Source organism: Phaethon aethereus (assembly GCF_964289735.1).
Source record: "Phaethon aethereus genome assembly, chromosome: 16".
NCBI classification, from domain to species: Eukaryota; Metazoa; Chordata; class Aves; order Phaethontiformes; family Phaethontidae; genus Phaethon; species Phaethon aethereus.
In genome coordinates, this window is record NC_138592.1 from 15,660,982 (window position 1) to 15,685,781 (window position 24,800).

The window sequence follows — 24,800 nt, forward strand, 5'->3', positions numbered from 1 at the left end:
TTCTCTATTTTCAGGCAAGTTCCAGTTTTCTGACTTTCCTCCAACCCTGCCTGACCTTGAGGCGAGTCAGAGACTAGACCGAGGTGAATGATGTTGTTTGGCCAGGGCCAACAGATGTGTCTAACTGACAGTGCCTGGGGTGGCCCCTTCCTGACAGCCAGACAAAACTCGGCCTGAAGCACAATGCAAAGCTGTGCCCATCAGGACAGCCACAGTGGTTTTTGGCGAGAGCTCTCCTACTCCTCACCTGGTTCTGTAGCTCAGATAATCGACTGCAGCGAGCAGGAGACTCCTCCTGTGAAGAAAATGCAAGCGTTTCTTTTTAGTCTCCAGTTTGGTCGGGGCACGGTTGAATATATTCAACTTCCGTTATTAGGTCTGTACTGGGGGGCTGCTGCCACTGGGAGTTGCCATTGTTCCTCCTTGTGGCCACAGCCTCCTCCCACCAAGTCAGATTCTGTCCTCACCTCCCTAGAAGCAGGCATCTTGTGCTGGTCAGACTCCGAGAGAGAAAATCCACGGGCATCTGGCAGCGACCGACCACCATAAACTCTCTTCAGTCTCCTCCGTTCACGTTCCACCTGCACGTTGCAGAGGAGAAAGGGTCACAGAAACCTGCCACCGAACAAGGAGCAAAAGGACCTCTGGACATCACGCCATGGCAAGGAGATGTCTGCTCAGAGACTGTTCATTGCACCAGAGAACGTTACGGGCAGAAGGCGCTCGATGTAGACTGTGCAAAGAGAAAGAGCAAGAGGAAACAGTTCCTGACACACACGAGAGTCAAATGGGTGTGTGGGCGAGAAGGGTGGTACCGGAGTGAATGTGCATTTGTGAGGGCAATGGGGTGCCAGAAGAGAGGGAAAGTACAAAAGTGTGTGTCCACAGGGGGAAGTGGGAGAGGGAAGGAAACAAGCAGAGGACTCCAAAGCGCTGCCTGTGGAAATGTGTTGTGCTCCAGAGGACCGCGAGGCTTTGCAGAGGCGGCGAAAGCCTATTTTACCTGCTCAAGAGTCCTCCTGAGCTCAGCATTGAACTGCTGCAGCTCCGTCTTCTCATGTGCCAGCCTCGCAACTGCTCGCTGCAGACATTCCAGCCGCTGCAACAGGAGTCCCTTCTCCGAGAGCCACGGTAGCTGCTCCCCTTCTGCAACAGCCTGCTGGGTGTCCAGAGAGGAGATTATGGGAGCTGGTGCCACATAAAGGTTAGGAGGGCCAGGATCAACACGCCAGGGAGAGTGAGCGGACTCGGGAATGGACAGTGCCAAGTCCCTTCTTCTCCTCCTGGTCCACAGGCCAAAACAACACACGTTCTTCCTAGGGGCCCTCCTCCACATCAACTTGGAGAAATGCGCACAAATTTGCCTTCGTGCTTTTTGGACTGTGGCACACGGACATCCTGAGTGTGCAGTGAAGCTTTTACCCTGATCAGGCAACGCTACAAATTCCATTCTATTTAATACAGTGGAAAAGCTGCACCTCAGAAATCTGCACCTCTGAAAGCATCCTCTAAGCACCAGCAGTGTAGCTGCTGTTCAGACATCGCTATAAAATTCTACCAAGTTTAGCACATTAGTTTGGTCCGCTGTGCCCTTTCCTTTCCATGCCCAATCCTAACCATGACACGCCGGCTAAACTTGCCTAGACAGGAGATGGGAATTACCCACCCCCAACCTTTGGACTTGACTGAGTTTTCACAGCAAGCTCTGTAGTTCTTTGAGTACTTCTGGACTCAACAGAACACATTCGAGCATGTGAACGGTCTCTGGCCGCAGCTACACAGACAGGCAAGCCTGCTGGCTGCAATCCTAGTTTCTTTGGCCAAGCAGGTCATATCTTTATGGGAAACATATATTCCCATGTTTTTATGGGAAACATCTTTAGAATCCCTTCTAGACATTTTAGGTGACTGATGATCAATCACAGTGCCTACCTGAAGGTGAAACCGGTCCTTGTCCCTCTCCGAAACCATACTCTGCAGGATGGCTACTTCTTGCCTCAGAGTCCCATTGGCCATTTCACTCTTGGTGAGGGCAAGAGTCAGTGCTTGTGCCTTCTCTTTCCATTCGATTTCTCCGCTTTCAGTCTGCTTCAAAATAGCAACCACACGCTCCAATTCTTCCCCCTTTGCTCTCCTCTCATCTTCCAGTTGTCGGCTTAGCTCCTTCTGCCTTTTCAGGAGATGGTCTCTCTCCTGGAGAACTTTCCTCTTCTCGGCTTCCTCTTCCTCCCATTTCTGGAGTTTCTGGATTTGTTTCTGTAGGGTCTCCCCTTCACCGTTCCATCGCAAAGCTGATGCCAGTTTTTTCACGAGTTCACTCTGCCTCCTAAGCTCTCGTTCTCTCCCTGTCAGAGTCTTCTCTAAATACCTGACTCTCTCTCTCTGGCACTTGATCTCTTCATCCTTCTTTGTCAGAGTCTGCTGAATGTGCTGGAGGTCTTCCCGAAGACCTCTTATTTCCTCTTCTAACTCTTGTAGTTCACCTTGAGCCTTGGTCTCTCCTTCCCTCTCAGGCAAGCCTTCTTCCAGGAGCTTCTCTTGCTCTCCGTGCTGTCTAAGCTCTTCGTTCTTCTTGGTTCGCCTAAGCTGGAGATTCTGCAAGGCCTCCAGGTCTTCTTCTTGGAGCTCCAGTTTTTGCAGAAGAGTTGCATTGTCTTCATCTCTCTTCCTCACCACTTCCTCAAGCAGATTCACTTGCTTCTGGCAGGATGCTAGTGCTTCTTTCACGCTTTCCTCATGAAGCTGCAACATGTTCATTTGCTCTGTCTGCCTGAGGAACTCCAAATGGTTCTTCTTCACTATTTGGCTCATTTTGTCTAGATCCTGCTCTAGACTCTTGGCCTGCTTGCCTTCCAACTCCTTCTGCTCCTGAAGGGCCCGGACATGCTCTTGCAAAGACACTATCTCTTGATCTCTAGCTTCTAGAAACGATTCAGCACGTTCTAGTTTGTGCAGGATGGTTTTAGTCTGCAGCACTGCCTCCTCCTTTTGCTGTTGAAGCCTAGAGATAGTCTCCTCCAGAACCTCTATCTTTTTTTCGCTGTCTTTCAGAGTCAGTTTTGGTGCTTGAAGATGTGTTTGAGATGTGTTTTGCTCAGCTGCATGCTTTTCCTCCTTTTCCTTGCGTGCCTCACATTGCTTTCTAAGGCATAAGATTTCTTGTCCTTGCTCCTGTAGTGCCACTTGAAGATGCTGCAGAATTTCCTTCTGCTGTTCAGAGTCTTGTTCTTGTTTTTGGAAGGCCTCAATCACTTCCCTCTGAGACTCAATCATTAAATCCTTGTCTTGCAGTATTGCCTTAGTGTATTCTAAGTCTCTGTGTAAGATATTAATCTGTTCTTCTGTTTTTTCCTCATAGCTCCTTGTTTGCTGCTTGTGCATGTCTAGGAGTCTGTCCTTTTCTTTTAAGGTTGCTGAGGTCTGCTCCAGTTGGTCACGGACAGTCCTTAACTGCATTCCCATGACTTCTTCAGCTTCCTGGATTTGCTTTTGTTGTGACTCAAGCTCTCGCTCTTTTTCAGATAAAGAAAGTGTCATCTTCTCTACTTTACCACGAAGCTCTTGCAGGTGTCCCTCTTGCTGTTCCTTGTACCGCTGCAAGAGACTTAACTGATCCCTTTGAGAATCACACTCACTCTCTCTGTCCTTCAGAAGTGCCTTCAGGTGTTCAAGGCTTGCGTGCAGAGATTTTACCTGTTCTCTCTCCTTTTCCAGTTCCTGCATCTGCTGAGTCAGAGACATAAGCTCTAAGTTTTTCTCCTTCAAGTTTCCTTTCATATGATCAAGATCCGCAAGCAGATTTCTCACTTGTGATGTACCGCGTTGCTCTAGAATCATTATTTTCCCCTCCTGGGATCTGATCTCCTGGTCTCTCCCCTCCAGCTCTTTGCTCATCTTGCTGACAGCAGCCCTCTGCAATTCCAGCTGCTTCTCCAGCTCCTGTATCTTTTCTTGCTGGGATCTGATCTTCCGGTCTCTCTCCTCCAGCTCTTGGCTCATCTTGCTGACAGCAGTCCTTTGTTTTTCATGCTGCTTCTCCAGCTCCTGTATGTGTTCTTGCTGGGATTCTGTCTTCTCTTTTTCCTCTGCTATGTCCTTAATAACCTGATCAAGAGCAGTTTTATGCATTTCTTTCTGCTTTTCCAGCATTCTCATCTGTTCCTGGTATAACTTCAATTCTCCCTCCCTCTCTGACAGGAGGGCAGTCATGTGAGTGAGAGTATCCTGCAAAGCTTTCACCTCTGCTGCGTCTTTCTGTAGCATCTGGATTTTCTCCCACCGCATTCTCAGGTCCTCATTTTCAATTTTTAAGATAGACAATGTAGTTTGGAGTTCATGTTCCCGGGAGTGATTCATATCATCTCTTGCTGTATTTGCTTGGGTTTCAGAGCCTGTGACTGATTCCTGAGGAAGTTTTATCTTCCATACCAGTTTTTCTCCAACTGCTTGAAGCCTCTCCCGTTCATGCTGCAAAACAGGGAGGAAAATATCTATTTTCATATATATATACAGAAAAATATATATAGGTCTAAAATATATCTAGACGTTTGTTTTTCCTACAAGAGTTGAACTCCAGCTCCAGTGGCAGTCAAGCACTGAAGTTTGAGCTTTTACTAGAAATTAGCAGCTATTCAGTTGGTTTCCCTGCTCGATGTAAACGTTCTGCTGTCTCTCAACGAAGATTTGGGAAGTGCACTGTGTTTACCAAACTCTGTCCACAGCTGATTTTTGGAGTCATTGTGAAATGGAGAAGTGGGAAAATATTGGTCATGTAAGAACAGCTGCACTGGCTCAAATGTCTGAGCTACTCTCCTGCCTATAAGCGCATACACTGGGAAGAAAGCCTCAGGGTGGGGTAGACTGACATGATACCTCCCCAAGCCCAGCACTGTTCCAGCTTGTGAGAACTTTCGCAGCCTCCTCCTGAGGCCATGCAGACCTGCTGTATTTGCAGCACCCTTTGCCAAGGCGTTCAACAGGTCTGCTCTGCTGTAAGTACACCACCTCCTGTCCTCTGCCTGCAGCAGAGGCTCTCACTACCTTCATCAGGTGGCTCTTGTTCATCTCCCGGAGAAGAGAGTGAACGACCGCTGCCCCCTCTCTCCCTGCCTCTCAGGACGGTGGAGCCCTTTCCTGCACCACTCTTTAGGTTGCGTCTTGCCCAGCTTCTTCAGCCAGCCCCATCTTTCTTTTTGCCCCTCTCGGAAGCTCTTCTGGCTCTAGTGTGTTCTTCTGGGCAGGAGCTGCCAGAACTGCAGCCAGGATTTGAAGTCCAGACTAAGCATCATTTAGGCAGTGGCATGATGCAGTTCTCTCTATTAGGATGGGAAAAGAGAATACCTCATTCACCTTTTTTTTTGGTTTTGGACTTCTACTGTGCAGAATTTTCATGGTACCATCCTCTAGAACCCCACTGTCCTCTCTTGAAAGAGTAATGGTCAGATCACAGTCTATCACTCTGCGTTTCTGTGGCTGAAATCAGGACTAGTTTTCCCCTTGCAGACATGCATATTTAGCTGGATCAGCACTTTCATTTCCCAAATGCCTCTGTTTTCTCCCCGCTGTCTGTGCTCAGACGGGCAATGTTGAACAACTTTCTGTTATTATCCAGCTTTGTCTTCTCCCCCTGTTTTCCTGATCCAGACACTGAGAAATCTACATATGGATTTGGACACCAATAATTGCCAAACCATGCAAGGTAAGTAAGCAAGCAAGGTAAGCAACAAGTTTGGAAATTACCTTGACTTAAGCTTCAAGCGTAGAAATCTTCAGAACTGAGGAAAATAAACACCCCAAATCATAACTGAGTTTTCTATGACTATGGCATCTTTTCCTACTTATTCACAAGAACGCAACTGGAAATGTTAAACCAGAAAAAACACCACTGGTCTAAGCAGTATTCTTCTGCTCTTGTAGTGGTCTGTGGTCTCTCCACATAGTCTGTGACATTGGTCATCCTAGCAATCTCTCCTTTCTGGACTGTCTTCTCTTACCCAAGGCGATGACCCTGCTAATGCAGCTACACGGCCTGGCAGGAAAGCAAAAGCCTGGGAAACAAGGAAGGAGGAGTGGAAGGAAGGGGAAAATGAGGGAAACTATTCTGTATCTTCTCACATCTGGACTGAACCTGTACACCACCACCCAAAATCAGCTCTCCAACGGAAAAAGTTGCTCCTCAGAATTAGTAACAGAAGGCAAAAAAAAAAGTGTAAGGAATGGCGCTTCACGGCATCTGCCAGCCTCACCAGGACATCCTTCCTTTGCTTCTCGGTGCTCTCCAGTTTCCTTGCCAAAGATGCCACCTCTTGATGCAGAGTCACAGCCTCCTCCTTTAGAGCAGTGGCCTCTTCCTGCAAGGCAGCTTGTAGAGAGTTCTTCTTGCGTTCTGCCATCTGTGTCTCTGCAGCAGCAAAGGGGAAGGAGAAGGAGAAGGTGAAAAGCGAAGCAAAACCAAACCCTGATTTGCACCCTATCGAGAAAACATCATTTTTTCTCTGCCTGTCTGTGTTTTCCAGGACTAAGCCCACACAGGCTTTCAAAGTAGACATGAGTACAGGAAACTTCCAGGCAGAGAAAAAAAAGAAGAATGGAATGTGGCAAGGTTCAGAAGAATATGAAAATGTGTTTGCTCTTCTGCTTGTTGAAAGGCCGGGGCTAAGGGCATGGCAGCACATCACCCACAGTGTCAGAAGCAGGTTGAACCAACGTCCACGAAGCAAGGACACAGACAGCAGGTGAGAGCCAGATCTAGTGCGCGAAAGGAAAAGGAAGCAGCAGCAAAAGCAAAGACTGACTATAACACAGCTAATTGACCAGGAAGACTTAAGAGACGTTAGAGAAAAGAACAGATGTCAGTGTTGTGCTTGAAGATGCACTTTGCTACTTGTCCAAAAGGACGCTGGGCAGTACGTTGTGCATGGGCAGAAAAAAAGAAGAAAGGAAGTATCCCAGTGATACTAGGACAACAGCAAGGCCAGAACAACTGAGCATCACACCAGGACCGAGACCTGAAGCAAGGAGGACTACAGATAGACAGGAACTAAAACTAAGCCAATAGACCAAACTGATAGACAGGAACTAAAGAGGAAAAGAACTGAGGCGTGGGCCAAGCAGGATCCATCCAATGGCAGAATTTAAAGTACAGAAGCTCTTATCATATGTAACACATGTGGTAAAACTACGGCTGTTCCAGAAAAAGGGATGATCTAAGGCCTGAGACAATCTCTCCTGTAAAGAGTCTGAAAAATGACCAGCAGTGCCATCTCAGAGCGGGAACATGAAGAAATGCTGAGCACGTAAAGGCAGGACATGAGCAGGCGACAGCCTGTGGCAGAGGCAATGAGCAATGCCCACCCTTCCCTGTTCCTGCAGTCTGAGACACGGAAAACAAGGCGATGAGATGAAAAAGCTTTTCTGATGGGGAGAGTGGGAAAACAATGACAGAGGAAGGAGCAGGGATGCCTGTCCAGCTATGATGTAGAGAGGCCAATAGCCCTGGAGGCTCTGGGGTGGCCTGCAGATTAGAGGAAGAGGTGACTAGCTACATGTGAAAAACAGTTTATAGATAAACCCAACGTGAACACATTAGCAAAGGCGTAAGTAAGAAGTGGCTAGGGAAGTCAGAACCTGTGTTTGCTATGGCTCTAAGCTCGGACACCAAATCAGTATCAGCAAGAAAACAGGTAAGAAGGATGCAGAAGCACGAGGCACCGGGGAACGAGGAAAAGCAGCGGAAGAAAGGATGCAATAACGCAGGAACTTAACACTGAACTAACGCTCGGTGAATCTGCCACGTAAGAGGAAAAGGAAGTCACTAAAGACAAGCCTTTTTGCAGGTTGGTGCTGTTACAGAGCATATGGAGACGGATGCTGTGAGGCATCAAGCTACCCCTACCTAGCAGTGACCCGTGACCCGAAGGCACCACCTCTGCACATGTGTCACCGGTAGCACAGCGAGATGTACTGCCAGCCACTGGATCCTTCTCTCTCAAAAGCTTCCACTAGTAGTTCTACCGAGAAGTCTCTTGCTTGTTGTTTTACTCCTTTTCCCATCTCTGGGCACTGCACTTTCCCTCCGCCTGGTATCAGAGAACCCCGCTGGTGAGACAGGACGGGGTCAGTGGGTTGGAAAGGAGAAGCTGTACCTTCCTGGCTTTGAGCCAACTGTTTCTGCAGCTCTTGATTGTGGGCGCTGAAATGGTCCCTCTCAGCTTGCCTCTTGCTCAGCTCCAGCTCCAAGTCCTCTATCTTCTTCCTCGCATCATTCTGGAAGAGGAGAGAAGAGAAGCATCACCTCACTGCTGGCAGGAGACAAAGAGGTGCAAACGCTAAGGCAGAAGTAGCCAAGGCAGGAGGGGGTGTTGGACAGTAATGGTAGCTGTTATCATCATTCTCCTTACTCCCCACGGCAGCAAGCCAACCTGCCCTACAAGAATTTACCCCCATTCTGGCTTGGGCACTCTGCTCGTCGGTTCTGTCCCGCCGAGGGACAGGATCTCTGGCTGCACCAGACATACGTTACCAGATCTTGCTGAGTCTGCTTCAGGTGCTGACGCAGGTCTTGTAGGGCTGCTGCCACTCTGTCCACTGTCAGCTCTGCAGGGGGGTCCCTGGCCTGAGAAACAGTTTGGCCCCACACATGTCCCTGTTCTGAAGAAAGAAGCCATTCTGTTTCAAGCTTTAACTGAAGGGCCTCCAACCAACAAGGCCACCTTTCTACACAGGAGAAGGTGGCGGTGCCTTTGACGTCGTCCGAGAGCTCACATTACAGCAAGACGTGTGTCACAGGCTAGCGTTATTTGGATGACCGCTAAAGCCAGCGCTGCCCCAAGGAAGAAGGCACGTGCCCTCTGACTTGGCATGACTTGGGCCCTCTTTCGTTTTCATGCTGGTCATTTCTCCATGTACAAACATGGACTTGCCTCTCTGCAGCGATGACAGGCTTTCAAGACTTCCCGAGGCTTGAGGCAGCCGAAGCGGAAAGGATGAGGCTACCACATCGGGATTACAGCGAACCACCCCTCCCTCCATCTGCTCTCCTGTACGTGCTCTATGGACTTGCTCAGCCAGTCTGCCACACTTGCCTGAGCTCCAAGCGACCAAGTCTCTGCTGTCACAGATCGTGTGGTGGAGAACCAAGTGCAGTTGCTCCAGCTGGGATCGCGCTTCACAGCGGGCGCTGTCAGCCTGCTGACGCTCCGCGGCCAATGCCTCTGCTCTGTTCTCTGTGCTACGAAGCCTCAAGCGCAGTTCAGACGTCTCAGCCTCCAGCGTGCGCAGAGTCTCCCTCAGGCAACGTTCGCCGGCTCGGGACTCCTCCAGATCCTGCAGCAGCTGCTTCTCTTGAGCTGCCAGGTCAGCCTCCTTCTCCAGCACTACCGCCTGCAGTGACTGTATCTAGAACACAGACGCACAGAGCCTCAGGGATACCGCTGCTCCTGAGGCAGCGGAGCGGGAACTAGAGGAAGCAATGAAGGAGAAATCACCTCAAGCAAATCAACCACTGGAAACAGAAAGCACAAAGCCAAGGATTCAAACTGAGCAAAATAAGCTAGAAACAGGTATCCGGAGGCTGAGGGGCCCGAAGGCGGTTTCCCCATCCCCAAAGGAACGATCAAACTGTCAGGCTTTCGTGCTTTCCAACCTCAGAAACGAAGCTCTGTGGGCGGGGTGAGTGTGAGAGCGGGTGGCTGGCAGGTGAGGTGGCAGATCAAGCATCCCCACACGGAGAGAGGGGCTGCCAGGGATGCTCAGGAGTAGAAGTGAAAGGGAGACAATCAGCATCCTTCATGGGGCATCTCCAAAATGCCCGAGGAACCGGCTGAGATGGAAGTGACTTCCACAGACTGCCATAACCACTTCTGTTTCACCAGACTGCTCAGTGCCCGTCGAAGGCAGAAACGCCATCTGGGGACAACGTTTGTAACAGAGGTACTGAGAAGCTCCAAAGGAGCCTTCCGTTTCTCCTCAGAGATTTAATGCCGTGAACCATGAGAGAATAGGGGAAAGCACAGGCAGAACATCGCAGATCCAGCCTTGACCTCCATGTGCAAAGTCCCTGGGCAGAGTACAGCAGGTGTGTACGTTGTTGGGAGGGGAAACAAGCTGGGGCCTACAAGCTGAAGGTGGGATTCTATGTCCCTGGAGAAGAAGATGCTAGTGCCTAGCTCACCTGGTTGTTGAGCTCTTGTATTTCCCTTCTGTGGTCTGAATGCAGCTTCTGGGCCTGGTGAACAGCAGAAAGAAGCTGAGACACCTCGTTTTGCTGGGCAAGATTGTTTTCTTCCAGGGTTCTGAGGCTCAGTTCCTTCTCTTCCAGAGACAAGGTCAGCCTGCCAGACAAAGCATGCAACTCATTACTACGTGGCATAACGTTTAATAAACTCTTAGGACTTCCATCACCAAGGGGAAAAGTGCTTTGTCTGCTGAGGTTTGTCTAAACATCCGGGCTGCTGCTTCAGTCCTAAGGCAGGTTGGCAGCCACACCCAAGCATGTGCCCACTACGCTTGCTTCCACAGAAGAAAGGGGAATTACTGCCTACATACCCGATCTTTCTGGAGATGGGAATGTGAATAGAAACACAACCAAGTCCTGAAATGAAGACATCAGGGAAGAGGAAAGTTTTTCTTCTGACTAATGAGATGCCAAGGGAGACGTTTTGTCAATAATGCAGAGACATTTTCTCCCCCTAGCTTGTATGTCTTGATAGGAAGAGCAGCAACTGACAGCAAGGTGATCTTTGGGGAGTTTTGCCAGCACCCATATCACTTTCAGCTAGAGAAATGACGGCTGACACCAGCCGTGGTAATGGAGGCTTGGAGGAAATGCTCAGATCCGTCTAGAAGACGCAGGATCCCTCGCAGGGGAAGCAAGACTGCACTGCCTTTTATTTCTCTTCTTCAGGGAAGACATGTGCTGAAGACTGGCAGGACTTTTCCAGGGGAAGTAGCCTGCCTACCCTTTCTCTTCTTTCGTGCACTCCTTGGACAGTCAGTCCTATCTGCAGCTGCTGAGGCTGGCAGGGACCCTGCTCGAGCCTCTCCAGACACCTGTGGGGATTTTCTGAGGAGCGAGGAAACAGATGGCAATCAGAAACATTCTTCTTTCTTGGGTGTCTCAGAGGGGAATCTGGCTTAGTTCAAAACCATGGTTTTAAGATGGCTTCTCCCAACCAGAGGTATCGGGATGAAAGACCGATACAGATCCCAAATGCTTCAAGTTTACTGGACCCGAGGAGGAGCTGATGGATCAATCCAGCTCACTGTACTGCAGCTCCACCTGCCTCCTTCGGTGCATTTCAGGTTTGAACCCCCTGCAAGTCTCGTTTATCAGTATTAATGTGCCGACCTAACAAAAGAACACCGCCTTTGAAGGAAAGGACTACTCCAAAAGCCACCATCTTCAGAAAAACAGTAACTGAAGGATTAGAAGAAAATGAAACACAGCATCAAGAGAATGAAACATCTCTGCATGGGTAGTTCAGAAGTCTGCTTTTTAGGAAATGCTGCCAGAGCCGCTTGTATATGCAAAGATCTGGAAATGGCATCAAGCCATCAAACAGAAGGGAGACTCTCACTGGCTTTTGTTTACCTGGCTTTTTCACTCTCAAGGACCTTCAGCAAAGCCTGAAATTCTCTGTTGCAGTGCTCCGCTTCTTCCCATCGACTCCTTTCCTCCTGCAAGGACTGCAGACACGCTTGCAGCTCCTCATTCTGATGTTCTGCCTCCTCCCATTGACTCCTCTTCTCCTCCAGGATCTTCTGGAGGTGCACAACCTCCAGCACCTTCTGCCTTGACAGTTCCTGTGCCTCACTCAGATCTTGCTGAGCTTTGCGGCCAATCACTTGCTGGGACTCTTTGGAGGCTGCTAACTGAGACGTCAACTCTTCCACCTCAAGCAAAACAGAACAAAGCAGTCAAAGACTACAGCTTGTCACTGCCAGACATATCACACACTGTGAGGAAAGGGACAGAACAACTTTAAATTTCACCCTGTCACGACAGTACTAGATTCACAGTGGATACAGCCGACTTGTTGAAAAATCCACGTGGGTCACCACGTTCATCTGAAAAACCACCTCACGAAACATGGCTAGCAGTAACTGGCCAGCAGAAATCCATTCTGATGATCGCTGGCAAACAGGCAGAGGGACTAACCCATGTGTCCAGGGCAGCAGCTGCAATTCAGCTGACCAGTAAGTCTCCTTCAGACCAGCTGAGATGGAGACCACAGTCAGGTGGCAGTCGGAGGGACTACCCCATCAGCCTGCTGCTCTGCAATGGAAAGGCAAGAAGGGGAGAGACCACCTGTTTGATGACTGGAGTCATCTATTGCTGTTCCAGTCACCTGGTTTCGTAGAGCATCCCTCTCCTGCAGAACAGTATTAATTTCCTCTTTGGTGGTTTGGATTTCCTCATTGTGCCTCTTCTCCACTGCCTTGATCTCTCTCCGAGTTTTGTCCAGCTCTGCTTGCAGCTTTTCTGTGATGTTCTGTAAACACAAATGGAGAGCAAGTTACTGGGACGTGCCATCAGGGTCACCTCTCTCCTCTTCCTGTCTCAGAATCACATTCACTCAGCCACTTCTTTCTGCTTTTCTGCCCCGCTCTGCTTCTGCTTGCCTGAGGAGTGGAGGAAAAGGCTTCAAGATGAACTCCCAGACAAGCTCCGCAAAAAAAAAGCAAAGCTTCATCCCTCCCACAAACCCCCACCTCAACAGTGCACAGCAGTGGCTCTCTGCCATCCATAAATCATGTCCCATCAAGGAACTTAAAGGGAGGCTCAGCACAGAGAAGAACCATAGAATCATTTAGGTTGGAAAACACCTTTAAGACCATTGAGTCCAACCACAAAGAAAAGGGGATGTCTCCTTCCCCTCTTTGATGGCTGCCTGTTTCCTAGCACCTCTCTTCTCATGATTTCTCTCTATTCTCAGAGTCTCTATTTTCAAAGCTCACCTGCCTTTTCATCAATGACAAGGTGCAGGTGGACTGCAGGGTGAGAAAGAGACCAGTACCCTGATGCCCTAGTCACAACACAGGCCACGAACTGAAGTACCAGGAACCAGGGGCCTGTTCCGTAAGCTGCCACGCTTTGGGTGGAGACCACCCAATCTTCTGTTGAACTCGTCTTACGCCCACACAGAACCTGTGGCTGCATATACTCTCCCACCATAGCCCCGTGGGTCTTCACGGGCCTTCAAGTGCGAGCCATTGGCTCTGCTGCCTGGCCTAGCAACGTGTGGCCTGTGACAGATGATTGCTGCCCTTTCACATGCTCAGGCTGTTCTTCTCCTGAAGCCAGCCCACAAGGCTTGCGTCAAGAATTCAGAAGCATATTGTTTCCTACCAGGTCTTGCAGGAGCTTGTTTATTTCCACTTCATGATCAGCCTCCCGAAGCTGGAGGGTACTGTCACACTGCTGTTCTGTCCGCAAGAGCTGCTGCGCCATGTTTTCCCGTTCCTGCTTCATGAGAGATCGCTCTGCTTCCAGCTCATATCGAAGGCACTGCACTTCCCCTGCAAACACGGCAAACAGCAAGATTCAGAGTCTACACAAGCAGCGCTTCTGACTTTACTGACCTTACGCCATTTGAATTTCGGTCTAGGAGGGATCTGCCTCCAGCTCCTTCACTCCTCAGAAGCACTGCGGACACAGAGCCATTTTTATACCACCTTCCCTAGGGCAGGGCACCACCAGAAACAAGGCACATGAGGCTCTCACCTTGTATCACCTCCTTGGCTTGCTTGACTGCGTGAAGTTGGATTTCAAGCTGACTCCTGCTGATCTCCAGCTGAAATAAGTGCTGCTGAGCCTCAAACAGGCTGGATACCAGGGTCTCCTTCACAGACCTGCAAGTTGTGAATACGGAGAGAAAGGAGCTTCTTGCTCCTGACATCCACGCAGACTTATTCCAGTAGGAAGTCGTTCAAGGTCCCTACACCTGAGGATGGAAAATGGCTTGCATGGAAACTTGTATACAGACATCACATTTCTACCGTTGCAAGAGCAATGCAGGCCCCTCCGAGGGAATGCCCGGGCTTTCCTTACGACCTAGCGTAACGCAAAAAAGCCCAGCCGAGTTTGATCTCAGTAGACAAATCTTAAATTGCTGTTGTCCGATCTAGGACACGCGGGTAGCTGTGCCCACAACGTCTGTGCCGGCAAGCAAAGGCCCAGCCTCTGCTCGCAGCCCTTAATCTCATCAGCACTTCCAGGTTGCTCTGCAGCAGCACAGAAAACAGAAGAGTATTACCCTGACTCGTGACTTTTTAGTGCTGTTCATAGCATAGGTATAGGTAGGTAGTTTTCCAGACTCCCTATATTTAAAAGGGGCCAAAGAAATACATCAGGTGATATAGTAAAATCTCATGCTGGTAGCAGCATTTGTAAGAAATCAGAACTAGATTTTATCTGAACAAGAACGATCTGAAAGGAGAGACAGGTATCCTTCCGTTTAAACGCTGGGAAGGTCAAGAGAAAAACTTGCTACCTTTATTTCCACGTTGCTAACTAAGTAGGCAGTAGCCCAAATGACTTGTCACTCCTTAGACAGGAAGCTGTAGTACTGCAGAGGCAAACTGTTACTCCAGAGACTTCAACCAGCTGGTGCATAGATACACAGGATTCTGGAACCAGGAGCTGCAGTTACCTCCCTGACCTCACACAGCGCCCTGCGTGCCAGCGTCCTCCAATACACAGCACCGCCTCACTAGTACAGGGATGCCATCAGGGTAACGTCCTTCAGGGCAACGGGGCACCCGAGTGGTACAACAGTAAAACCCTCAACGGGAGGATTTCACTGCTTTGATGGACAACGGAGGATCGATCTCCAAGAAGGAGAACAAGCACAGATTTCTGATTACGCCGATCTCGGGCAGTCCAGAGTAAATGTGCCCCATTTCATGGATAAATAGAACTCAGGCTCTAAAACAGAAAAGATGGGACTCCAAAACTGTGACAACAAAAGGCTGTTGAGAACAGCATCTGGCAAGAACAGTTGCTGATTTTTCATTATCTATTGCCAAAGGTTCTTCATAACTAACTGATCTCTTTTTAAAAATAGCATTTATCTCTTTGGCGGAAAAAAAAAAAAAAGGAGCTGAACAATTTAATAACAGCCCAATAATTGACCAAACATAATTCAGTTGGATCAAATAAGAGAAGCTGGAGCTCCAAAGAAGCAGCAGCTCTCAAGAAACACACTGAGTCAAAATGGCGTTTATCAGCCTTGCTAACAACATACTCTGGAGTGGTAAAGTGTAGAAGTCAAGAAGTACGACAATCAATCTCAAATACCAAATGTACAGATCTGCAAGTTCAGGAGTCTTCTAAAAAACACCTAAGAGGAGGACAAACATCTCAAGTCTTTTTCTCTTTTTCTTTGTGGAAGGGAAAAGCAGAACTTGTCACATGTGATCTCAGAAACCCGATACAGCAGAAGCACAGAAGCTTGTTCCTTCCCTGTATAACTTCTCCACAACGTCTGTCTCTGAACAGCAGGTGGTAAGGAGCCCAGGACCCAGGCATCAGTGATGGCCAACAATCCCCAAAGACTGGTGAGAATTCAAAAGAGGTTTCTCTGCTGCTGCTGTAACCAGCTCTAGGTCCTGCACCATACTTGACAGGAGTTAGCTTAGAAACAGAAGGCCCTCAAGATTTTCAGCCTCTAGCTTCACCCTAAATGGCAGTGTCCTCCTCACAATGTCCGTACGCAACAGCCTTGAATTCTGAAGATCCCATGCCAAACTACTTATTAAGGGAAGATCTATGTTCAAAGGCACAGAACAAGAAACCAAAACTAGAGAGAAACTTCAGGTTTCAGTAAATGTCTGCATGGTTTAATTGCTACTCAACGCAGAGCCAAGTTGGCTTGCTTTGGACTTCACACCTGTGTGAAGTGCAAGGGGGCAGAAACATGAGCCCAAGGCTCAGGGGAGCTTTAGCTGTCAGAAAATAACACTCAAATCATGGTAGACGCTTTTTTCTTTTGGCTCGAGAGTCTTCCATTTTCTGTGCATGGAAGGTGAAAACATCTGAAAAGCACGCAAGATGCAATAAATCCTCGTGTAATGATTACCTTTATAATTACAGACATTAAATAACGTCCTGCCTAGGCTCTCCTCCCTGCCTTTACCTGGTTTCCGCCAACTGCTCTGAAAGGCCTTGGTTGTCCCGCTCCATGGCTGCCAGTCGCACCTCTCGGGCGGCCTTCTCATGCACCAGCAATTCCTTCTCTTTGGATGCCTCGGCCAGCGCGTGCCCTTGGCGACAGGACTCCTGGCGCAACTGCTCCAGACCACTGCTTGCCAACTCTTGCTGATGGTAAACCTGAAAGCGGGACAAAATACAGTTAGAGCCCTTTCTCTGGAGTTCTGTGCAGAGCCAGCCAGTGCCACTGGTGAACCAGCTACCGCAGAAAGAGCTCCTGTACTGTGGGCTGAAAGCTTAACAGCATCTGCTGTATACCACGCTCATACCCTGGGCTGCCAAAAGGCACTGGCACCGTTAACTTGGAAGAGATGCGTAAGGCCCTACTGGCGTGCCGGGGACCACACAGCTCCTTCACGACAAACGTACGTATCCCACACTACGTGTTTTCATGCACAAATTCTGCATTTTCCAGAACTGCCACCTTGCAAACTGACATTCTACCAGGATCTATTGTAGTGCTGGAAATTTTCAGGAAGGTTTGAGCAAAAGCATCTTTGCTCATGGGAGAAAGTGAAAATACACATGGTTTCACCTTCTAGAAAAAGAAAATACTCAAAGTGTCACCTACTTTGGTGTCTAAAGTCTGGCTGATGTGGCCAAAGAGATGGTAGACTCTGTTGGCACAGTAGCTCATGTCAAGAACACTGTTTACTTGTCTTACACAAACAAGTTGTCTAATATACCTTGCTGGTATTCCAGCTTGAAGATTAACCACAATTTTTGGGCTTTTTTCTTCAGTCTAACACCGCTGCTGGGTATTTGCCAAACATACCACATACTCCAAAACTAAGGCTATCTAACAGAGAACAGACCGTCAGAAACAAACAATTCTCTCAAAGCTATCCCATAATACCCAAGATCATACATTGTGACACTGACATTTCCGTGATGACAAACTCCCTAGTCTCCTCCAGGGACATGATTCTCCCAAGCTCTTCTTCCAGGCTACCAAAATCAGTTAGTCCTGACTGAAGAGTCTTGTGTGATCACCTCTTTCTCCTCTTCTTCCTCAACGCCTAAAGAGACTCTAACAATCCATAGAATCACAGAATCATTTCGGTTGGGAAAGACCTTTAAGATCATCGAGTCCCACCGCACACCTAATAATGGCCAAGACTGACACCCACCTCGCTACAACCCCCGTTCAGGTACTTGTAGAGAGTGATAAGGTCTCCCCTCAGCCTCCTCTTCTCCAGGCTAAACATCCCCAGTTCCCTCAGCTGCTCCTCATCAGACTTGTGCTCCAGACCCCTCACCAGCTTCGTTGCCCTTCTCTGGACACGCTCCAGCACCTCAGTGTCTTTCTTGGAGCAAGGGGCATAAAACTGAACACAGTAGTTGAGGTGGGGCCTCACCACTGCCAAGCACAGGGGCACGATCACTGCCTGCCCTAGTCCTGCTGGGCAGGACCTGTTTCTGACACAAGCCAGGATGCTGTTGGCCTTCTTGGCCACCTGGGCACGCTGCCAGACGATACGCAGCTGGCTGTCGACCAGCACCCCCAGGTCCTTTTCCCCTAGGCAGCTTTCCAGCCACAAAGTTGCATGTATGTCTTACAATACCATTTCAACAATTTCAGGATGTCACTGCCGCTCTTAGCAATACATGACAGCAGGCACTGACTTGCAGCTTTGTCCCGCTCTCTAGGCTCAGACAAATGGAGTTTTGAAAGTTGCAGACTTCTCAATGAAAAACATAAATAGGAACATGCAGCCCTGCTTTTCACCTCAGAAAAAGGACTCAGAGCTACACAGTTTGCTGCTTTGGCCACATGTGAGAGTAGTAGCCCCACTCAGATTCATGGACAATGCAATCGTCTCTTTGCAGCTTACCAAAAGCTCTGCAAGCCATCAAGACGTTTCCAAGAAGAAGTAAACATGACAGTAAAAGCATGACCTCCAGCACTGCCATGTGTCTCCTGGACAAAACCACTGCAGAATCCAACGGATGCAGCTTCACTGAGCCAAGCAGCCCAATGCCCACCCAGAAGCACCAGGTTTTTGGTCTCACCTGACTGAGTTTCTCTTGGGTTTCTTCCTTCTCCTCTGCCAGCCACCTCAGCTCTGCCTGCAGCCTCTCCTGTTGCTCCTCTGCTTCCTGCAGCAGCTGCTCCAGGTGGGCTTTCTCTGCGCAGAGCTCGTCATTTGCTCTTTTACACAGGCTCAGCTTCTCCTGGTCAGACATCTTTGCTCTCGCCATGTCGGCCACTCTACCTGACAGAACTTCATTCTCTTGCTCCAGCTACAATCACAGAAGCAGAGAGGAAACAAAATACAGTTTTATGTATAAATAAAATACAGAGTTTACTATGAAGAAGCTTTGGCATGCACAGGAAGAGGAACAACATGTCCATATTCAGTCAGCCGTACGGTCGGAAGGCAAGAAGTCTCAGAAGCAGCAGCAGCTGGAGACAAACACCTCACAAGCTCTTTGGCAGCGCTGCTCACCTGCAGCACAAGTTTGTTCAGCTGCACTTTATCCAGTGCGAGAGCTTCATTGATGCTGCTCATGGTTGCTGTTGCAACATGCAGATCAGCATTTTCAGCACTCAGCTCACTGTGAGCCCCGGTCAACTCTGCTACCAACTGCTCAGCCTGAAGAGACAAAAGAACAACATGACAATAAAAGCAGGAAAATCCCCGACTTCAAGCAGCAAGCCCACACCCCCGTGCGTTTCTGACATACTCCCAGTTCAGCGCTCCCAATAAGCACGTGGGGACTAACTACCCCAAAGAGCCTGGGTGCTCTGATCACCGTTTTCCAAGATGGAGAACAACGTTGTCCCTGTTCTCTACTGCCAGAAGCAGCATCTGCGGTGGTCTTGTTATCACAACTCCCTCTCCCACAAGCGCTGCCTAGCAAGATGGTGACCATACCTTCTCCAGTGCCACCGTAAGCTCGTGTTTCTCTTGCTTCAGCAGATCCCTCTGAAGGTGCGATTCCTCCAGTGCCTCTCTCGCGACTGCCAGCTCACTCTGTAATAATGAATGTTTGCCTTCAAGTGCAGCTAAGTCCTTCAGTCTAGGAGAAGGGGAAAGGCAAACAAGTGGTTAATGTAAAAATATGCTCATTTCCAAAACCAAGAGCACATCCTGTGTCCCAGATATGGCAGTTTGAATGACTTCCAACAGCTTCCTATTTGCACCTAACAAATACTGGAATTCCCTGACTAGAGCTGCCTCACTCTTTGTCATTGATGTAGGTGAAACACTTGTCACTGAGAAAGTAAAACAAGCTTCCAGAAATCACAGAACGTTTCCAAAAGGTTCAGGTACTCTCAACCGCTTCCTGCCTGTTAGTTCTCTCTCTCCTTTTCCACACATTGGCTACGAGACTTTCCAAAGTTCGTCTTTGGGCAAGACAGACTTTCTAAGTCCAGATTCATATTCCCACAATTGCTCTTGCCTTCAGCAGTGAGATGAAGGAAGAGCCTGCAATCTGTTTGGGGAGGAGATGTGTATGAATTTCCAGTCCAATAATCATAGGATCACAGGATGGTTCAGGCTGGCAGGGACCCCAGGAGGCCTCTAGCCCAATCTTCAATTCAAAGCACCTGGGGTCAGCTATGGGATCAGCCCAGGTTGCTCAAGGCTCTCTCCACTCGGGTCTCCCAAATTTCAAGGGATGGCATCTGGATGGCCTCCCTGAGCAACCTGTTCTGCTGCATGATCGCCTTCATGGTTCAAATTTTTTGTTCTCCTTGAATCCAGTCTGAGCCTCTCTTGTTTCAGCTTATGCCTGTCAGCAACTACTCTGGCCAGGTTTGGAATGACTTTTTTTAAAGGGTCATAAAGAAAGTACAAGGAGGCAGCTATGCTGTGTGTCAGTAGGTAGCCAGACCTGCCCACGCAGTCCCATCACCCTTCTGTGCTACAAATGAGGAGCACGCAAAATTCATTCTTTTACGGTGGGCCTCCTCAAGTCCAGCAATGCCCACCCCTGCCCAGAGAAAGCTTTAACGCTCACAGGAGCTCCTGGTCACAACGTGCTCTCTCCATCGCCTGTTGCTGCTCCACCTTTTCCCTCTGGGCTGAATCTCCCTTCAACTGCAGTTCAGAGTTACTTTGACGCAGACGCGAGGCTTCTTGCTCCGTTACTTCAAGCTGTTGCTGTAGCTCTTCCCTGGTTTGCTCAAGGTTTGCACAGTCACTGCAGAGACAAGGCTCACTTAGAAGAACACAGAGGCCTGAAGAGTCACAGGTCCCATTTTCATCACGCCAGGATGGAGTTGTGGGGAGCACGGTAAGGAAGAACTTGCTCTCCCCCTTGCCAGGTAACCGAGGAGGGAAGGAGAAAGGAAGGCAGGCTTTTGCCTTCATTCAGTGAGCAGCAGTGGCTAGGAAGGGCACCCAAAGAACACAATTCAGAGAAGCAGCATGTCGAGAGGGAGGCCTCTTGTAGTCCAACAACGCTCGGAATCTCCAAGACAGCCTTACGATGCACAGTAGAGCATGAAAAGCAGTGACAGGAGGATGACAAAGTGCCAAGCGTGGCAGGGCAGGCGAGTTCTTTGCCCATAAATCCTCCGGACTCCCAGCACTGGAAGCAGATTGCCTCTAGAGCGCAGGAGGAGGAGGAAACACTCACCTTTGGAGGGCTTCTACCAGAGCCTGGAGGTGCTGCCGGTGGCTGCTGGACGCCTTGCATTCCTCCTCCAGTTGCTCAAGCCTTTGCTGCAGCTTCCTGCACTTCTCTTCCTGCTGTCTGTGCTGCTGCTGCAGGAAATTGAGAGAGTCCTGCCTGGCAGAAAGCTCTTCTCTTAGGGCCTGCAAGGAATGGGCAGGGAAAGAGCACAAAAAAGCCATAAGGAGCAGGGAAGATGGCTCCAGGTAGCTGGAGTGGAAGCAGCAAGCAGAGAGACAGCTCGCCTGAAGGCAAAAGCTGTCACGAGGGGGTGGAGATCAAGGAGAGAAAAGAAGTAGAACACAGAGCTGGCGAGACTGCCAAGGTAATACTCAAGGTAGCAATACTCAATAGCAAGAGTGGGCAGGCTAGAAAGGAACTGGCTCAACTGGCAAAGTAAATGGAAAGCTGTCAAGCTAAGCATGGCATTAGCAGCTGAGCCAGCAGGGAAGACAAGCAGAAATTCTCACCTGTGTTGCTCCTCGCCTCCTTGCCAGTGCTTCCTGAACCAATACAAAGGCACGCTCTGCATCAAGGGAGCTCAGACAAGAGAGGATGTTGCTAGGCTCTGCATGCTGGGAACTCTCAGGGCAGGTAATGCTGACCGTACTGTCACTGTCATCTAACACCACCTGAAAGCCCGCATCAAGCCGTTACTCTTTGCTCATTCTATTGGGCTTCCTTTATCTATTTCTCCTTTTCCCCCCACTTCACCCTAGAGTCATTCAAAACTCAATTCTCTCATTTCTTCAGTCAACAAAGCAGTTTTGTCCCTGTGGCCACAAGTGCTCCGCGATTGTGGTCCCAACTCCTGAGCAACCTGATCCAGTTAAAGATGCCCCTGCTCACTGCCGGGGGGTTGGACTAGGTGATCTTTAAAGGCCCCTTCCAACCCAGACTATTCCATGGTTCTATGATTCTCTGAACTCTGTACTCACCTCCATTATATCTTTTATCAGCTTCTGGAGGGAAAGATTCTCTTCTTTGACACTTCTAGTCAATGAAGCTTCATATTCTTTCTCTAATCGACTTCCTTCCTGGGAACAGAATAAGGCAAGGGTGGGCAGGGGAGAGCTGCTCCCCTCTGTAGCATTCCCATCCTCAGTAGCACTGCCATGCCGATAAGCCTCAGCCCTAGTGACTCCAGTATATTCCCTCCCACGTCTATTCAATTTCTTCTTTGCAAAAACTAAGAGGAGAAAGACCAACAGCTAGTTTCTACAGACTGCTGTCAAGCTATCCATTCCAAGGAACTCTCATCCCTAGAGACTGAAAGCCACAGGCACAATAGCACTGCTGCAACCCCCCTGAGGAAGACACCTGAACTGTCTCCAGCCCCCCTGCCACTGCCTGCACCTGGACTGACTCCACATGGGCCCAACGCACGAGGAATATTGGGCCATGTGCCTGACGTTCCCAGACAGTTAGCACCTTTGCCATTCTTTCTCTTGAGGAAGCTACACCTCTTTGTGCTGAGCCTGGAGAGCAAACGCTGCGCCACCTCCCAGATAAAGGGAAAACATACTAGAATCTCCACGGTGTCGTGAAGTGTCCTCATGGTCGTCTCCTTCTCCTCATTCTGTTTCTGAGACTGTACAAGCAAGGCTGAGAGCTCCACCACCCTGAGAACAGAAGGTCCACGTGCCATTCCAGAAGCATTGCACACCATCGCCTGTTAAAGAGCTCAGCAGCTCCCAGAAGCATAGCAGAGAAAGTTCAACCCAGAAAATACAGCAAGGGCAGCATTCATCTCTACAGGTTCATATGCTCAATGTTGCAAAACAGCACTTCTTGCCCCAAAGAGGCCTTCTGCACTCAGCCTTGCAAGGACTTGTCAGTACACAGGTGCTACACTGCTTATGATGGCCCTGGGCAAATGCCTCCCAACTCCCTTTAGCACAGCCCTGGCTAGCAAAAGGGCTGTACGAGAGACAGAGCTCTCTTTATACTGGTCTCAACCGCTCACCAAGAACCACTTAACGGCAAAAGCACTGAAAGACGCAATCTCTTTTCCAGTCCGGGCTTACTCAGAAGAGCTGCTGTCACTCAGACCGTTTTTTCTGTCCTTTCTGCGGAAGGCAGTACTTTGACGAGGGACAGAAACAAGGCTGTGCAGAATGGCTGTGTTTTAAACGTGAGCACAGCCCAGCTAGGAATCCAAGCAGCAGCCACAAAAGATCACGCTGGCAACAGCCACATTTAAAACACCTTCACCTGTCTTGAAGCTCCTTCTTCTCCAGGTCCCCCTTGACTTGTAAGCTCATCACTTCCTGAGTCTCCTGGTTTATCTCCTGTCCCGCTTGCTGCTCTGCCCGATCCTTGAGGACAGCTCTACCCAGCGTGATGGGCTGCCGGAGCTGTACGACGGATTTTAGATGGGAGCAGTTTACAAGTATAGATCCAGAAACCCTCATTTGCTCTGCCTTCAGCTCAGACAAATCTCTGAAGAAGAATAAAGAAAGAGCTCATGTTCACGCCACCATCTTTAGCAGCCGACTCACCTCTGAAGCACATAATTGTGCAACAGTAAAAGCTGGCAGGAAAGATGACATCTTCGTTGCGGACGAATCATTCATCTGATACTTTGGGACCAGGACACATCTTGACAGGTGAGCAACAAGTCTAGGGACGGTTGAGAAATGAGCCTGTTTTCTCCTCAGAGAGAGGAAGAAATGGAGGGCACAGCCAGAAGTCTTCATGAGCCTCTCATTACTCTTATTAACTGTTGCTCCTGCTCTCTCTTATTAATATCCTCTAGTTATCATCAACAGATGTAAGGCATTTTACCAAGGTCCCCAGCTTCTATACCTACCTAGGGGATCAGCCTTAAGCGGGCTATTATTATCAACCCTTGGACTGCTAAGAGGCTCACAACAATATCTACATAATAAACATTCCAGCAAGGTGCTGTAAGAATAAGCTTAAAATGTTGTAGCAAAAAAAGCACAAATATCACAAGAATTGAATAGTAAGTCAGGCACACTCCACACACTAAGGATGGCTTATCGCCAAAGAAGGTAAATGGCTGACAATAACCCAGAGTTGGAAATAAACTGCATGCTGACACCAGAAGAAGGTACTATTACGGCTACGCTACATTTGTTTGTGTAGAAGGCAACTGTGAGAAAGGAACTTCAGAGAGCCCAAATACAAGAAAACAATCACAAAAAGAGGTATTGGACTAAGCAAAATTAATTGGATAAATGCAGAAACAGGGTAGAGAAGATATTCTTTCTCTCAGCAATGCTGGTACAGGACTAAGCACATACAAAGCGACCAGAATAAATGTAAGCTGGAATTGAGAAGAAAAAAAAAAAATATATCCATGAATGATCTCTCCATCGGGCGCAGTGGGAAAAGAAACTCAGTGATATTTAAGGCAGATTTTCATCATTCTATAGAAGGGACTGCTCTACATGCGGCATGCATAGCGCTGGTGAGTCTCTTCCAATGTGTCCACACACGCCTGTGTCTCTGTGAATATGCCCAAACATCACCATAGTCAAGTCACCTGAATAAGGCCCCTGCATTGCCTATAGCCCGAGCCCCTCAGCGTTACCTGAAAACCAGCATCGAACAAAATGCTTCTGAAAATAGCCTAAAGCACGCTTAATGCTTTAGGAGAAATCTGAGCTTTAGCCACAACTAAAGTTAACATCGAGGCTCAAAAAACAGGTGTGAAGGGAAGCTACAGCTCTTCTGCAAGAGCTCTAGCCTTAGCTTCTACTCACCGGTCAGTGGCAGTCTTCATTGCCAGGAAATGACGGCGGAAGGTTACCACCTGGCACCACAGGCCGAGGAGACGGTTATGTTCACCCCTTAAGTAGCTGTCATAAAGCTGAACGTGCAAAGACAAAAAGAAATGCCAAGTCAGCCTTCGCTGCCACTGCACAAGTCTCTCTACACAGGAGAGACTACAGCCACCATCCCCAGGTCTCCTTTAGCAACCACTGCAACAGGGGCA

The 24,800-nt window shown here is 48.9% G+C and overlaps 1 protein-coding gene across 1 annotated transcript in view; it reads right to left on the reverse strand.

The window, feature by feature from the left end:
- Positions 1-240: 240 nt before the first annotated feature.
- LOC309410737 (uncharacterized protein) overlaps positions 241-24,800 on the reverse strand; it is a gene marked incomplete at its 5' end in the record, with an annotated part of 38,240 nt that continues 13,680 nt past the window's right edge. Inside the window, 23 exon segments of the mRNA XM_082007183.1 lie at positions 241-581; positions 1,004-1,159; positions 1,933-4,467; positions 6,246-6,400; positions 8,145-8,265; positions 8,522-8,647; positions 9,079-9,396; positions 10,172-10,331; positions 11,591-11,892; positions 12,348-12,503; positions 13,349-13,518; positions 13,724-13,851; positions 16,137-16,330; positions 18,224-18,454; positions 18,661-18,807; positions 19,090-19,234; positions 20,180-20,362; positions 20,801-20,979; positions 21,307-21,468; positions 21,775-21,873; positions 22,362-22,458; positions 23,051-23,278; positions 24,568-24,674. Coding sequence (XP_081863309.1) covers positions 360-581; positions 1,004-1,159; positions 1,933-4,467; positions 6,246-6,400; positions 8,145-8,265; positions 8,522-8,647; positions 9,079-9,396; positions 10,172-10,331; positions 11,591-11,892; positions 12,348-12,503; positions 13,349-13,518; positions 13,724-13,851; positions 16,137-16,330; positions 18,224-18,454; positions 18,661-18,807; positions 19,090-19,234; positions 20,180-20,362; positions 20,801-20,979; positions 21,307-21,468; positions 21,775-21,873; positions 22,362-22,458; positions 23,051-23,278; positions 24,568-24,674 — 6,321 coding nt within the window. The 3' untranslated portion in view covers positions 241-359.